Raw genomic sequence first — 17,235 nt, 5'->3', positions numbered from 1 at the left:
CCTGCCCCTCAATTATCTAAGTACATACACAGCCAGGTACCCCTGATTCAGCATCCATTATTTCACACTGTGTCTCCACAGTTTTTCTCCCAAAATGAATCCTTTCATACTCCTGCATTAAATTCAATCTGCAGCTTCCAGGTTTTGTACCGTCTGCCAATTTTGAAATTGTGTCCTGCAGGGGTCCAAATAGCATGCCCTTGGGAACTCTACTACAAACCTTCCTCCAGTGTTAAAAGACTGCAATGACTACTGCTCTCTGTTCCGTATCACTCAGCCAATTTTAGATCCATGTTACTGCTGCCCCTAACTTTGCTCATAAGTGTGTCCTGCAGCTCTTTATCAAATGCCTGCTCTGAAGCCCATGGGCCGGATTCTCCAATAATGGGGCTATGTCCCCACGCCGGCGTGAAAACCGGCGCCAACCACTCCGGCGTCAACGGCCCCTGAAAGTGAGGAATTCATCACCTTCTAGGGGGCTAGGTTGGTGCCAGAGTGGTCCCCGCAGCTCAAGCCGGCGCCGAAGGGCCGGCGCGAGTTCGTGCATGTGCGGAACGGGCGGCGTATTTCCGCGCAAGTGTGGGAGTTCCCTTCTCCGTGCCAGCCCCCGGGCAATATGGCGGAACCCTACAGGGGCCCAGCACTGGAGAAAGAATGCCCCCCTGCCCGCCGATCGGGGGCCAGGCCACCGCGGGGGCCCCCCCCCTGGGGTTGGATACCCCCTCCCCCCTAGTCAGGGCGGACCCCCGCCTACTTACCTACCAGGTCCCGCTGTGTGTGAGGTGAGGGAATCCCGCCGGCGGGGCCGAGAATAGGGAAGAGAATATAGAAGTTTGTTGAACACGCGTCTGGTCCTATTCCAGCCTAATTGATCAATTAGTCAGCAACTCCATCACCATGTTCTCTTGTGACAATCCGACTGGTAGAAGGCGAACTGGGCCATCTTTCATCCAGCAATTTCTTTAAAAGACTCCAGGGAAACGAGATTTAAGTAGATGTCTTTAGTCAAACACAAAGACGCAATGGGTTATGTGGTGACCTATGGCGTACTTTCCATCTGTCGGAATTGAGTTTGAGCCTGTCGATGTGATTCTCTGGATTTCCAGCACAGTGCTGCCCCCTACTGGACTTTGATCTTCAGTAACTTATGTGGTCCAAGTTCAGAACTCTCTTCTGCAAATAGCAATTGACGCTAGATCAATTGTATATTTGAAACCGGAGGTAGATTTTCTTGTTAATAGAAATTTAGGGGTTACGAAGCAGAGTTAGGTCACAGATCAGCCATGATCAGATTGAATGGTGGAATGGGCTCGATGGCGGTGAATGATCGGCATCTGTTCCTGTGTAGGAAGTTAATGTTTTTGAGCTGTTGCTACTTCTGGTTTATTCTTTTTGCGCTTTTGTTCCTCCCACATTGCAGAAAAGTACAAAAACGGCTAGTGAAATCGGGAGAACCTTCGCCACAATGTTTGCCGACATGAACTTCCGACAGAAACTCTTAGAAGCCAAAACGAAGGAAGAGTTCAAGGAGGCCCTGGTTCTTCAGGGGCACCTGCTGACTGTGATCCACAGGGAACCTGCCAGCAAAGACCATTCCAAGGCACAGGAAGTTAAATACCCACAGGTACCCAAACCTTTCTTGTTCTCTTAACTAGCTGTGTTTCTAATCGCTCTCCAGGAATAAAGGTTTGAGCACCACTATGAGCAACTAGGGAACAGCACGTTGCCACAGTGGTCAGCACTGCTGCCTCACAGCACCAGGGACCCGGGTTCAATTCTGGCCTTGGGTGACTTTCCGTGTGGAGTTTACACATTCTCCCTGTGTCTGGGTGGGTTTCCTCCAGGTTCTCCAGTTTCCTCCTGCAGTCCAAAGAAGTGCAGTTAGGTGGACTGGCCATGGGACGTGATGGTTAGGTGGAGTTACGGGTTTCGGACTGGGGGAGTGGGCCCAGGTAGGATGCTCTTTTAAGAAGGTCAGTGCAGACAAGATGGGCTGAATGGCCTCCTTCTCCACTGTAGGGATTCTATGATTCCATGAGAGAAATTGTTGGGGTGCTTTCTTCTAGCAAAAATAACCCCAGAATTTTCTCGGCTTAAAATATTGCAAGAGGGGTTTGACTGGGTGATACATTAAGACATCATGAGATTAAACCTCCAGCAATACGTTCACCCAAAGTTGGCAACTTCATCTGGGGACCAGCATTTGGATTGTCCTGGTGTGGCCTCGACCTTCGTTTTTCTTCCCACTCCCTTGACACATCTGTGGGTAGTTTTTTTTTGGAATGAGCCCAAGTCGTTTGGGTGCAAAGTAGTATTGCAAAAATCAGTGAGAAAGGAATATGGCCGCCATGACGCCCAGTCAGTCTCCAATGCCTGTTTTATGCCCAGGTCGTTAATGGAAATTCTACCCTGCTGATTCGGGTGGGATATATTTTCACGAGTAGAAGTTCACCCCCCAAGTAGCCACGAGTTTAGATTTGACACTGGGCAACAAGCACCAGGTATGGGGCCAATGTACGCCAGGGCACTCACTGCACTTCTCATAAATGGGAGAGAACTCCCCCCTCTCGGATTGAATAGATGAATGCATTGTCTAGTTTGAATACAATGTGTGGCGCGCTGGAAGGGCCCATGTTTGATTCCTGGCCTATTCAAGAGGTGGAAGGGAGACTGTGGTTTTTCTGTTCCTCGCTAGGCCGAGAAACAAGCAGCAGAGTTTCCCCTTTCCCAATGCCTACCTGTTCTGGAATACCTGTGCCGTAATGGTGTTGGTTATGGTGAAGGTTGAGTTTGTGGTCTGTAGCAGGCATTTTCAAAGTGGGGGTCGTGACCCGGGGGTGGGTCACGGGTGGGTGTCAGGAGGGTCGTGGGGTCAGCCAAGGTGGCTGCAAACGGCTTTGAAAATGGTGGCCGTGATCAGCTAAAAGAATGCGGGCTCACTGCGCGTTCGTGCCCGCTCATCAGTGCGTATGTGGCCCGGGAGTGTTGACCTGAACCCGGGGTCAAAGTGCAATCGCGGCATGGCGGCGGCTGACTGCGTGGTGATCATCGATGATGAACAAGGCTATGACCTCAATCTGTTTTGTATCCCTAAACATTACTGTAATGATCTGGAGAGAGTATATATTCCTCATGATTTAATCTTGGACAGAACTGAATGTTTGGCAAGGGATATAATGAAAGCCATGGGAAATCACTACATCGTCACCCTCTGTGGGTGGCTATAACTTTATTGCTGACCTTTTAGACTACATTAAAACATTGGATTGAAACAGTGACCAGTCAATCCCAATGACGGTGGGCATCATCCACCTGAAGAGTTACTGTAATGATCAGTCAACAGGGGAGCTACTCAGAGTTTACAAACTGAGGTATGAAATCCACGCTCTCCGCCTGTGAACCTGATTGGAGTGAGATCATGAGGACCAAGTACGCTCACCTCTTGCATTAAATGTAAGAGAAAATGGTGGGTCACGAAGGTCGGCTGCCGTGGGTCCCGAAGGTCGGCCGGCGTGGGTCACGAAGGTCAGCCGGCGTGGGTCGCAAAGGTCGGCCGGGGTGGGTCGTGAAGGTCGGCCAGCATGGGCCGCATGGTTCGACCGCCGTGGGTCCCGAAGGTCGGCTGCCGTGGGTCCCGAAGGTCGGCCGGCGTGGGTCACGAAGGTCGGCCGCCGAGGGTCCCGAAGGTCGGCCGGCGTGGGTCCCGAAGGTCAACTGCCGTGGGCCCCGAAGGTCGGCCGGCGTGGGTCCCGAAGGTCAGCCGGCGTGGGTCCCGAAGGTCGACTGCCGTGGGTCCCGAAGGTCGGCCGGCGTGGGTCACAAAGGTCGGCCTCCGTGGGTCCCGAAGGTCGGCCGCCGTGGGTCCCGAAGGTCGGCCGGCGTGGGTCACGAAGGTCGGCCGGCGTGGGTCACGACGGGCGGCCGGCGTGGGTCCCGAAGGTCGACTGCCGTGGGTCCCGAAGGTCGGCCCGGCGTGGGTCCCGAAGGTCGACTGCCGTGGGTCCCGAAGGTCGGCCGGCGGGGTCACGAAGGTCGGCCTCCGTGGGTCCCGAAGGTCGGCCGCCGTGGGTCCCGAAGGTCGGCCGGCGTGGGTCACGAAGGTCGACTGCCGTGGGTCCCGAAGGTCGGCCGGCGTGGGTCACGAAGGTCGGCCTCCGTGGGTCCCGAAGGTCGGCCGCCGTGGGTCCCGAAGGTCGGCCGGCGTGGGTCACGAAGGTCAGCGGGCGTGGGTCGCAAAGGTCGGCCGGGGTGGGTCGTGAAGGTCGGCCAGCATGGGCTGCATGGTTCGACCGCCGTGAGTCCCCGAAGGTCGGCTGGCGTGGGTCACGAAGGTCAGCCGGCGTGGGTCGCAAAGGTCGGCCAGGGGTGGGTCATGAAGGTCGGCCAGCATGGGCCTCATGGGTCGACCGGCGTGGGTCCCGAATGTCGACTGCCGTGGGTCCCGAAGGTCGACTGCCGTGGGTCCCGAAGGTCGGCCGGCGTGGGTCCCGAAGGTCGACTGCCGTGGGTCCCGAAGGTCAGCCGCCGTGGGTCCCGAAGGTCGACTGCCGTGGGTCCCGAAGGTCAGCCGCCGTGGGTCCCGAAGGTCGACTGCCGTGGGTCCCGAAGGTCAGCCTACGTGGGTCCCGAAGGTCGGCCGGCGTGGGTCCCAAAGGTCGGCCGGCGTGGGTCCTGAAGGTCGGCTGCCGTGGGTCCCGAAGGTCAGCCGGCGTGGGTCCCGAAGGTCGGCCGGCGTGGGTCCCGAAGGTCAGCCTCCGTGGGTCCCGAAGGTCAGCCTCTGTGGGTCCCGAAGGTCGGCCGCCGTGGGTCCCGAAGGACGGCCGGCGTGGGTCCCGAAGGTCGGCCGCCGTGGGTCCCGAAGGTCGGCCGGCGTGGGTCCCGAAGGTCGGCCGGCGTGGGTCCCGAAGGTCGGCCGGCGTGGGTCCCGAAGGTCGGCCGGCGTGGGTCCCGAAGGTCAGCCGCCGTGGGTCCCAAAGGTCGGCCGGCGTGGGTCCTGAAGGTCGGCCGGCGTGGGTCCCGAAGGTCGGCCGCCGTGGGTCCTGAAGGTCGACCGCTGTAGGTCAGCTGATGGGTCGTCGGAATAAACATTTAGAAAAACACTGGTCTAGAGGTTTCCCCTCCCGCACTGTCATTCCTGGATGGTTGACTTTACTGTCGACTCTCGGTGTCTGGGCCGTTACATGAAGGAGAATAACCACAGATTAATTCATGTCGGTCAGGTTAATCAGCAAGAGTCCGCGAGTATTGGGAACAGCACAGGTATCGGGTGAGAGAAAACCATTCTCCACTGCAAGCAAAGTGGCCAGAAGAAAGCTACCAGCTTCAGCTTTCTCCACACTCTCTGGCAGGTGTAAGTTCATGGGACCAAGTTGCTTTCTGATTTGTTAATTTAGCATTGAACTGAATCTATAAGGTTGATTTAAAAACAGAAAAACACTGCCTCACCGCTGGAATAGGAATTTAAATTGCACTGTGAAGAGAGAGATGCTAATGGACAGAATAGTCTGACAGGACTTGGGCAAAGGCCTTGCAATACCCAGGTTAGACGGTGGTTACAATAACCCATCCAGTCCCATTTCACAGAACCTGGGTACAAAATGGAGTAATCAGACCAATCACCAGCTTAAAGAGTATGATCTATGAGAAATGATAAAAAGAGCTTAAGATGGAGAATTTAAGGGAAGTGCATACGTAAATCGTCCAATTAATAAATTATGTTAATTGGGAAAGCTAAAAGAGACAGAAGTGAAGAGGGGAAATGCTGAGGAAATCAGAAGCACAAAGGGACTTGGGAGTCCTTGTTCACGATTCTCTTAAGGTTAACGTGCAGGTTCAGTCGGCAGTTAAGAAGGAAAATGCAATGTTAGCATTCATGTCAAGAGGGCTAGAATACAAGACCAGGGATGTACTTCTGAGGCTGTATAAGGCTCCGGTCAGAGCCCATTTGGAGTATTGTGAGCAGTTTTGGGCCCCGTATCTAAGGAAGGATGTGCTGGCCTTGGAAAGGGTCCAGAGGAGATTCACATGAACATGTGAATGAGGAAATTGTCGTATGAGGAACGGTTGAGGACTCTGGGTCTGTACTCATTGGAGTTTAGAAGGATGAGGGGATCTTATTGAAACTTACAGGATACAGCGAGGCCAGGATAGAGTGGACGTGGTGAGGATGTTTCCACTTGAAGGAAAAGCTAGAACCAGAGGACACCATCTCAGACTAAAGGGACGATCCTTTAAAACAGAGATGAGGAGAAATTTCTTCAGCCAGAGGGTGGTGAATCTGTGGAACTCTTTACTGCAGAAGACTGTGGAGGCCAAATAATTGAGTGTCTTTAAACAGAGTTAGATAAGTTCTTGATTAATAAGGGGAACAGGGGTTATAGGTAGAAGGCAGGAGAATGGGGATGAGAAAATATCAGCCATGATTGACGTGAAGACTGAGCAAGCTCGATGGGCCGAGTGGCCTAATTCTGCTCCTATGTCTTAGGGTCTTATGGAAAGGTAAATATTGAAGAGGAAATATAGAGCAAATATTGAGGAAATCTGCTCTTTGATTATTCTGAACACTGTCATTTATCAAGGAAGGCAATGAAGGTGAGTGAAATGACATTATTAAATGTCTTTCCAGCAATGCATTCTAGATCATGTCACTGCTTTATAGCAAAATAAAATCCTCACCTTGTCTTTTTGCCAATTGCTTTCAAACTGTCCTCTGATAACTGACCTCCTTGCTAGTGGAAAAGGTTTCTCTTTGTTTATTCCAGAAAAACCCTTTCCTATTAGAATAGCTCCTCGATTTAATCTTTGCTGCTCCTCCACTATAGCCTCATCCCAGTTTTGCTAGTCTCTTCAATTAATTAAACGTTCCTTATACCCAGAACCTCATGACCCTCCTTTGCACCCTCTCAAAAGCCTTTTTTTTTTGTTGACTATTATCATTCATAGAGTGCAGATATGGTTGGTAAAGCCAGCGTTTATTGCCCATTACATTGAGAAAGTGGTGGTGAGTTGCCTTCTTGAACTGCCGCAGTCCATGTGGTGTAGGTACACCCACTTTGCTGTTAGGAAGGAAGTTCCAAGGTTTCAACTCAGTGACAGTGAAGGAACGGCGATATATTTCCAAACCAGGATGCTGAGTGGCTTGGAGGGGAACTTGCAGTTGGTGGTGTTAAGAGGTGACTTAATAGAGGCATACAAAATGATCAGAGGGTTAGATAGGGTGGACAGCGAGAGCCTTCTCCCGCGGATGGAGGTGGCTAGCACGAGGGGACATAGCCTTAATTGAGGGGTAATAGATATAGGACAGAGGTCAGAGGTGGGTTTTTTACGCAAAGAGTGGTGAGGCCGTGGAATGCCCTACCTGCAACAGTAGTGAACTCGCCAACATTGAGGGCATTTAAAAATTTATTGGATAAGCATATGGATGATAAGGGCATAGTGTAGGTTAGATGGCCTTTAGTTTTTTTTTTCCATGTCGGTGCAACATCGAGGGCCGAAGGGCCTGTACTGCGCTGTTTCGTTCTATGTTCTATGTTCTATGTGTTCCCATGAGTCTACTGCCTTGTCGTTCTATAAGACCATAAGACATAGGAGTGGAAGTAAGGCCATTCGGCCCATCGAGTCCACTCCACCATTCAATCATGGTTGATTTCAACTCCATTTACCCGCTCTCTCCCCATAGCCCTTAATTCCTCGAGAAATCAAGAATTTATCAATTTCTGTCTTAAAGACACTCAACGTCCCGGCCTCCACCGTCCTCTGTGGCAATGAATTCCACAGACCTACCACTCTCTGGCTGAAGAAATTTCTCCTCATCTCTGTTCTAAAGTGACTCCCTTTTATTCTAAGGCTGTGTCCCCGCGTCCTAGTCTCCCCTGCTAATGGAAACAACTTCCCTACGTCCATCCTATCCAAGCCATTCATTATCTTGTACGTTTCTATTAGATCTCCCCTCAACCTCCTAAACTCCAATGAATATAATCCCACGATCCTCAGACGTTCATCGTATGTTAGGCCTACCATTCCTGGGATCATCCGTGTGAATCTCCGCTGGACCCGCTCCAGTGCCAGTATGTCCTTCCTGAGGTATGGGGCCCAAAATTGCTCACAGCATTCTAAATGGGGCCTAACTAGTACTTTATAAAGCCTCAGAAGAACGTCCCTGCTTTTATATTCCAAGCCTCTTGAGATAAATGACAACATTACATTTGCTTTCTTAATTACGGACTCAATCTGTGGGAGAAAACGGGAGCACCCGGAGGAAACCCACGGGGAGCACGTGCAGACTCCGCACATACAGTGACCCAACTCGGGAATCGAACCTGGGACCCTGGAGCTGTGAAGCGACAGTGCTAACCAATATGCTACCATGCCATCGAAGGAGCTGTGACACCCCTGAAGTGTTCTTTAGAACGGGTGGAGAAGTGTTTGGAGATGCAGGGGTCGCAGATTCTTGAGATTGAAGGAGTGATCTTGGACCACGGCGATTGTGTGGTGGCTCTGGAGGCGGGGCTCCTCGGGGACCTCTGTAAATTGTTGAGTGAATATTCTTTTAGTCTGATTTAGTCGAGCAAATCTTCTGTAGAAATTTAACTGAGAGGGGCGACATGTGGCACAGTGATTAGCACTGCTGTCTTGCGGTGCTGAGGAATCGGCTCTGCGTCACTGCCCATGTGGAGTTTGCACGTTTCCCCCCCCCCCCCCCCCCCCCCCGTTTGTGTGGGTTTCACCCCCACAACCCAAAGATGTGCAGGGTAGGTGGATTAGCCACACTAAATTGCCCCTTAGTTGGAAAAAAATTAATCGGGTACTCTAAATTTATAATAAAAAAAATAAAATAAATTAAATTTAAATTCTGTGAAGAAAGATTGGATAGGCTGGGAATGTTTTCGTTGGTACAGAAGAGGCTGAGTGGAGTTGTAATTATAAAATTTATGAGGCGCCTGTTATCCTTAGTAGAGAGGTCAATAACCAGGAGGAATAGATTTCATTAAATTTATGGAACGGCCTCTTTCTGTAGCCATTCGGCCCATTATATCTCAACTGGACCTCCTGAAGAAGCAATTCACCTAATGTCCAATCCCCTGCCTTTTTTCTCTGTAGCCCTGCGATGTTTTTCCTTTCCAGATAATTCCCTTTTTGAGAACCTCGTGTCGACCCTGTCTCCATGACTCTGTCTCTCACTCCCCTCCGGCAGCGAATTTCACACCCGAACCACTCGCTTTTCCTCATGTCTCCATTCCTCCTTTTGCCAATTATATTAAATCTGCGCCCTTTGGTTTTCAATCCTTCCACCATTGAGAGCACATGCCTCCTGATTTTGAATACCTCTTGTTAAGAGCCCCGCTGATGTAAAATGCAAGGGTATCCCAGAACGGTAACTTGGAATACCGGTTCTTGGTGGTGTCAATTTGATATGCTGTGAGAAGATCAATGTGAGCTAGGGAGGAATAGTCCAGTCATTTTGTGATCAATAAGGATAAACACATGGTAAGAAGGACTATAATACACTAAAATAGTGCAACTACACTGATAGCAATACATGCACAATGGGCGCGATTCTCCGGAAAGGTTTCTAAGTATGGTAGTGAGTGGGAATTGCCGCAAGCTTCAGGGCGCTCAGCCCGGCAAGGCCGGGAATGCTATTCAATGTTAATTGGTCCACTTAACGAGTCCCCCACGGGCTTCACGAATGAAGGCTCGCCAGCCAATTTGCCAGGACCGCCTTGTCAGCCCCCCACCAACAAGGTTGACCGCACTTAAACAGCACTTGCACAGCCAAACCTTCCGGCCCGCAGCCATGGCGCCGAGAAGACCGGCCCCAAGATTTGGGAATGCAGACCTGGGGAGGCTCCTAGATGTGGTCAAGACCAGGAAGGATGTCCTGTTCCCCCGAGGGTCCCAGAGGGTGAGCCACTGGGCAGCCAGTGCCTCCTGGGACAAAGTGGCAGCGGCCCTCGGCTTGGGACACGTGGCCGGCCTCCAGCGCCTCAAGAAGGTCAATGACCTACAACGGGCAGCAGGGATGAGGTGACACCAATGCCCCATCCCCCCCCCCCCCCCGAGACCTGCCCCCACGTGAGCATTCAATCCCCCCAACCCTCCATGTGTCTCACGACCGTCCCTTCACCCCCCCCCCCCTTCAACTAACTCCCCCAGGGTAGCCCACCTCTGGGTTGGATATGGGGTGGCTCATGGAAATCGGGCTTAAGTGGTGATAATTGGCTTCTTGCCACGCTACGGTGAGATCCCGATTGTGCGCATGGGAGCGGGCCGTTTGCATCACAAACTGTTTGCTGCCTGACGCGCTTCTCGTTTTCAGCCTCTCCCACTATTCACCGGCTTTGTTTCGCTCGAGCAGAAAATCATGCCCAAGATCTCATGAAGTTACCCATTTGTTCCGAACTACTTATGTGTCCAGAACTAGAGATGCTCCTTTTCCCAAACAATATCCAATATTATATAACTCTGAGTTAAATCCAGCAGATAGTTACCATGCCTGGTTATTTGTCCAGGTTTGGGAAAACCGTCTTCAGTTTCAGTGAAGGCGCAATCTTCTCTGTTTGAGTTCTGATTTTAACCAGCTGTACTTTTAGCGATAACTTTGTTTATAGGCGAGGCTGTTTTCTGCAACTGGGTGTGGTTGTGATGGTAGCTGCCTCTCCTCTGTCCCTTTCTCCAGTTATTGTGCTATGAAAGTATAATTCTCTCCCTTTGATGTTACGCACCCTGTGGACCTGGCTTTTAGCACGTTAGTGCCAATTCCTTTATCTCCCCACTTTGAAGTCACCTCTTCTACACCCTATTGTTCTCCCCTAGTCACTGAGGTAAACACTTGCTTTTCTCGTGGATATGGTGATATGCAGATCAAAACCCACTCCAGATATCAATTCCCCTTTGAATTTTATTTTATCCCAGTTTAATTTTTAAAAATCTTTATTTTCCCCAATTCCTAACGCTCTTATAAATCTCCTCTCAACCTTCAAGGAAAACAGTCCGAATCTCTCCAATCTGTCTATGTAACTGAAGTTCTTCATTCCTGGAACCATTCTCGTGAATCTTTTCTGCACCCTCTCTAACGCCTTCAAGTCCTTCCTAAAGTGTGGTGATGAGAACTAGGTACAATACTCCAGTTGTGGGCGAACATTTTTTTTAAATACTGAATTGTCCCCTTAATTTTGTATTTTGTCTGCATTCTTCCTACCAAAACCCTCATCACGCTTTGAAAAAAAAGACACTTAGACATTTAAGAGCATGTCCATAGAGTTATGGACCAAGAGCTGGAAAATTGAAGTAGCTATTTTTCTGTATGGCTGGGTGGTCTCACCCTGTGCGACATATCTTTGTTTCCAAATGATCCTTAATGCTTTGCTCACGTTTTTAATTACCTTCTTAACTTGAATTGCTATATTTAATGCTTTGTTCCTCAACCCCATTTAATGCTCTTTGTCCAATAAAAACATGGCCTCCTTATTTCTCCAATCTTATCCCAATCGCTTATCTATATTGAAATTCATTCGCTCTTTGCACTGCATTCTGTAAACTTACTAACATCCTCGTCATTGTTAGCCTGTTGCTGTATTAAACCACATGTGTCTCAACAACCCATTCTCTGCTGTGGTCACAGTTTTGTTTCCTGGATGACAGTCTGCCGTGACTGCAGACAAAGATTAACCACCTTCGAATTAGGTCAAGCACGCAGAACATCTGCCACCTGGGTGTTTGACTTTTTTTTACTGCTGTCTGTAATGATCTGCTGTTGGTATTTTCTATTTCATGTGTACACACTGCCCCTTGACGACATCCCCCGAACCACAATGTCAGATTCCATAGGTATGCAGACAACTCTCAGCTCTACCTCACTGCCACCCCCTCCCCCACAAACCCCTCTGCTGTCTGTGATTGCTCACGCTTCTTGGCTGATCTCTCATTTTGGATGGACAGATGCTTCCTCCCATTAAGTATTGGGAAGTTGCCCATACCATGGACTTAGTCCCTCACTCTGGACGTTGCCCGAGGCTGCAACAGACCGCTAGCAATGTCAACATCCTATCTGATCTGGCACCGAGTTTGCAACACCCAATACCTCTTGGAACTGGGCAGTCTTGTTGACCCCGTCTCTGTGATATTGTCTCCCTCCGCCCCTGCTGATCTGCTGCTGAAACCCTCATCCATGTTTTTATTACCTCTAGACTGGCGAGTCAACCAGACTTTAGTAAATTTAAGCACACGCCCCTGTCCATCTCCTAATTAAGACTCTGCTTAAAGATAACTTCCTCTAATTAAGCTTTTGGATTCCTTATATTGTTCAGCATCAGTTCTTTTTAATTTTTATGGGATGTTCGCTTCACTGGGCCACAATTTTATTGCCCAGAGGCACAGAAATTCCTCACCAATTGGGAACTTGCAGGCGGTGGTGTTCTTAAGTTTCTGCTGTACCTTTCCTTCTAAATGGTAGAACACACAGAACAGTACAGCACAGAACAGTACAGCACAGAACAGGCCCTTCGGCCCTCGATGTTGTGCCGAGCAATGATCACCCTACTCAAACCACGTATCCACCCCATACCCGTAACCCAACAACCCCCCCTTAAGCTTACATTTTAGGACACTACGGGCAATTTAGCATGGCCAATCCACCTAACCCGCACATCTTTGGACTGTGGGAGGAAACCGGAGCACCCGGAGGAAACCCACGCACACACGGGGAGGACGTGCAGACTCCGCACAGACAGTGACCCAGCCGGGAATCGAACCTGGGACCCTGGAGCTGTGAAGCATTTATGCTAACCACCATGCTACCGTGCTGCCCCAAGGCAGAGGTTACAAGTTTGGAAGGTGCTGGTGAAGGAGCCTTGGTGAGTGGTTGCAGTTCATGTTGTAGATTATGCTCCTGCACAGCGGTGGTGGATGGGTGCCAATCAAACTTTGTCCTGGGTGATGTTGAGCTTCTTGGGTGTTGTTGGAGCTGCACTCATCCAGGCATGTGGAGAATATTCCATCACACTCCTGACTTGTAGGCGGTGGACAGACTTTGGGGAGTCAGGAGTTGAGTTACTCTCCATAGAATCTGAGCCTCTGACCTGTTCTTATAGCCTTGGTATTTATATGGACTTGCAGATCATCTTGTTATTTGACTGTACTGGGTCCCAGATGTGTTTTCTGAAGATGATTGCAACCTTGTTAACATTAAAGAAGAAAAGAAAACAAACTCTGGCAAAACTTTTGGACATTGTGAATGTGCATCTTGAAGTAATTGCTTTAGAAAAGGTGCTGTACAAATGTTCTCAGGAGGGCCAAGTGTATTACAAGAGAGATGTTTGTTCAGTAGAAGTCGGCACCCCATATTTTTTAAAAAGAGTGTATGCTATGTAGGTCAGACAAGAGGAGATGCAGCAACATAAAATCAATTGAGTCCCAATATGACCTGGGACACACATGGCCTAGTGCCGGCGTTAATTGTTAACAGGCTCCAGGTGTCTGATGCTCTGCCAGCTTTGCTGATGCAAGGTGGAGGATTTGGTACAGTATCTGCAGTTTAACCCATTCACACGTTCCATCATTGTGTAGTTTGAGCAGGCACAGAAATCCCTCAGCAATGAGCCACTATATTGTTTTGACCTCTGGTCACCCGGTGCTGCATGTCGGCTGGTCCTGTGTGGCATAATTCTTTTCTTTTGTATGCTAGACGTGTGCAGGCATTCTTGATTCCATGTCAGAGGTTTGCGGCTTCAAGTCCCAAGCAAGAATCTTGAGAATGTCAGCCACGCTTCACTGTCGATGACGTTGAGGCCATTAAATTATAGAATCCGTACAGTGCAGAAGGAGGACCTTCCATCCACTGAGCCTGCACCGACCCCCCTAAAGAACACTCTCCCATGCCCCACTCCTCCGCCCCATCCCCGTAATTGGTCATCGCCAATCCACCTAACCTGCACTTCCTTTTGGAGGGAACTGGAGCACCCGAGGAAACCCACGCAGATATGGGGAGAAAGTGCAAACTCAACACAGACACTCACCCGGGGTTGTAATTGAACTCCCTGGAGCTGTGGAGGCAGCAGTGCTAACCATTGTGCCACCGTGCCGCAACTGAGTCTGCTGTCTCTCAAAGAGACATAGAGTTTCCACAGCACTGTTCAACATGAGTAGAAGAGTTCTCCCACTGTCTTGACGCATGTTTATTCCTCGACTGACGCCTTGGGACCACTGTATCTGAGCTATAGCTGCTGACGATATAAAGATAGTGTGGTGATATGCATCACTGTAGATACACAAGGGGTTAATGTAAGTACATGTAGACTAGCTAGGCACTAGAGGGAGCACCAGAGACATGACACACAGACACTCAACCAATAGGTCACTAAGATAGAACACGGCAAATGGGCATTCACGATACACACAGAGGTGATACTACCACAGGGGGGCACTACACCAACCCATATATAAAGGACACAGCACACATGATCTTCCTCTTTCCAGTGGAGACACTTAGTGAGTACAGACACAGGGTTGATTCAACATTACACCCACCACGTAGATTGTAGCAGACTGGTTTGTCAGTCTGAGTAGCTATAGAAGGATTAACAGCAGTGGCGAACCCGAGTAGGAGAATTGTAAATAGTTCAATAAACGTATTGAAGTTATCTCCATGTCTGAACCTTCCTTTGTCAGAGTGAAATCAAGGAAGCAGCTTATGCTACGTCAAGGGACTGGTTTAGCTCACTCGGCTAAATCGCTGGCTTTTAAAGCAGGCCAGCAGCACAGTTCGATTCCCGTACCAGCCTCCCCGGACAGGCGCCGGAATGTGGCGACTAGGGGCTTTTCACAGTAACTTCATTGAAGCCTACTCGTGACAATAAGCGATTTTCATTTTCATTTTTTCATTCAAGAGCATAACAAGACAGGTAGGTAGGGAAGCAAATTGAGGAGGATTGAAAGAGTCTGCAGAGGGGTTATAGATCGGCGAAGTGAGTGGGCTGAAAATTGACAGAAGGGGTATAAAGTGGGGTAAAATGTGACGTTGTCCACTTTGACTGGAGAAGGGAATATTATTTACATGGGAAAACACTGCAGAATGATGCGGCACAGAGGTATCTTGGTGAACTTGTGTATGAATCACAAAAGTTAACATGCATTTAAAGTAAGTAATTAGGAAGGCAAATGGAATGTTGACCATTATTGCAAGGGGATGGAGTATAAAAGAATGGAAGTCATGCGAGATCCATGCAGGGTATTGACAAGCCCGCACCTGGAATTCTGTTGCAGTTTTGATCTCCTTACTTAAAGAGAGCTATACTTGCATTGGAAGCAGTCCAGGGAAGGTTCGCTAATTTTGACTCCTGCCATATCTTATGAAGAAAGGTTGAACAGATTGGGCCTATACGCAGCAGAGTTTGTAAGAATGAGAGGTGATCTTTCTTGAAACATATGAAATTCTGAGGAGGCCGTGACAGGGTAAATGTTGTGAGAATGTTTCCCACAGTGAGGGAATCTAGAAATAGTGGGCAGTGTATAAGAATAGGGGCGGGATTCTCCGACCCCCCGCCGGGTTGGAGAATCCCTGGGGGGCAGTGTGAATCCCACCCCGCTGCTTCCGACGTCGGCTGCCGTATTCTCCGGCGCCGGTTTTCAAGTGGGGGCGGGGTGGGCCGAGCGGCCGTTGTTCCCTGGCCTGTCCCGCCGGCGTGAGATGGACATGGTCCACCACGGCGGGACCTGACTTGCAGGCCGGCTCGGTGTGTCCTCGGGGGAGTGCGGGCGCGGGGGTATCCGGTCCCGGGCGGACCCCCACGGTGGCCTGGCCTGCGATCGGGGCCCACCAATCTGCGGGTGGGCCTGTGCCGTGGGGGCACTCTTTCCTTCCGCGCCAGCCTCTGTAGGGTTCCACTATGCCCGGCGCGGAGAAGAACCCCCCATGCGCGTGTGCAGGGACAGGCCGGCCGGTCTGCGCATGCGGGGAACCACGGCAGCAGTTCTGCGCATGCGTCAACTCGCGCTCCTTTGCCGCCGTTTGGCGCAGCGCCAACCCATCCAGCTCCGGCCTAGCCCCCCGGAAGTGCGGAGGATTCCGCACCTTCTGGTCGGCCTGATGCCGGAGTGGTTTGCGCCGCTTTTGGCGCCGGCGTCGGGCCATCCGGCAAGTTGCGGGAGAATCCCGCCCCAGGGGTACCCATTGAAGACGGAGATTAGGAGAAATTTCTTATCTGAGGGTTGTTAGTGTTGGAATTCTCCTCTCTTAAAGGCAGTGGAGTCATCGAATATATTCAACGCTGAGTTAGGCAGATTTTTGACCTCCAAGGGAGTTGATGGCTTTGTGGGTACAGCAGGAAAGTGGCGTTAAGCCCTCAATCCGATCCACCGTGATTTATTGAATGGTGGGACAGGCTTGATGGGCCGAATGGCTTCTCCTATTTCTGGCATTTTATAATCTCACCGGGATGATCCGGTCATTCAATTAGTTGCGGCTTCCTGTGCACAAATTGGCTACCGCATTTCTTATATTACATCAAAAAGTACTTCATTGACTGCAAAGGCTTGGATGTATTGTCACTGGGCTAGTAATCCAGAGGCCCAGGATAATGCTCTCGGGACCGGAGTTCGAATCCCATCACGGTATAGGTTGAAATTTGCATTGAATAAAAATCTGGAATTAAAAGTCGAATGATAAATATGAAACGATTGTCGTGATGACCCATCTGGTTCACTAATGTCCTTGAGGGAAGGAATCTGCCATCCTTACCTAGTCTGACCTTCATGTGACTCCAGACCCACAGCAATGTAGTTGACTCTTAAATGCCCTCTGAAATGGCCAAGCAAGCCACTCCGTTCAAAGGCAATTGGGGTTGGGCAATAAATGCTGGCTTTGCCAGCGATGCCCACATCCTATGAACCAATAGAATAGCAAGTTCTTTTGGGGAATCCGGAGGTCACGGAAGTTGCTATATGAATGCAGATTTCTCTTGGGTTTGGTTTAGCTCACTCAGCTAAATCGCTGGCTTTTAAAGCAGACCAAGCAGGCCAGCAGCACGGTTCGATTCCCGTACCAGCCTCCCCGAACAGGCGCCGGAATGTGGCGACTAGGGGATTTTCACAGTAACTTCATTGAAGCCTACTCGTGACAATAAGCGATTTTCATTTTCATTTCATTTCATTTCATTTCATTACCCTGTGGTACAGAGTAAGCGCCGTATTGGTGGTGGTACCATCCATTGGATAAGAATGACAAGATAGGACTGTGTG

The 17,235-nt window shown here is 50.1% G+C and overlaps 1 protein-coding gene across 2 annotated transcripts in view; it reads left to right on the top strand.

Annotated features, from left to right (window-relative positions):
- Positions 1-17,235, top strand: part of slc4a11 (solute carrier family 4 member 11) — a 237,110-nt gene that overhangs the window by 131,389 nt on the left and 88,486 nt on the right. For both annotated transcript variants that reach the window (XM_038793208.1, XM_038793207.1), the window contains one exon: positions 1,421-1,624. In XM_038793208.1, coding sequence (XP_038649136.1) covers positions 1,421-1,624 — 204 coding nt within the window. The remainder of the gene's footprint in view (positions 1-1,420; positions 1,625-17,235) is intronic.

This window comes from Scyliorhinus canicula, chromosome 3 (genome assembly GCF_902713615.1).
Source record: "Scyliorhinus canicula chromosome 3, sScyCan1.1, whole genome shotgun sequence".
In the NCBI taxonomy this organism is placed as follows: Eukaryota; Metazoa; Chordata; class Chondrichthyes; order Carcharhiniformes; family Scyliorhinidae; genus Scyliorhinus; species Scyliorhinus canicula.
This window is presented reverse-complemented; position numbering and strand designations above follow the sequence as displayed.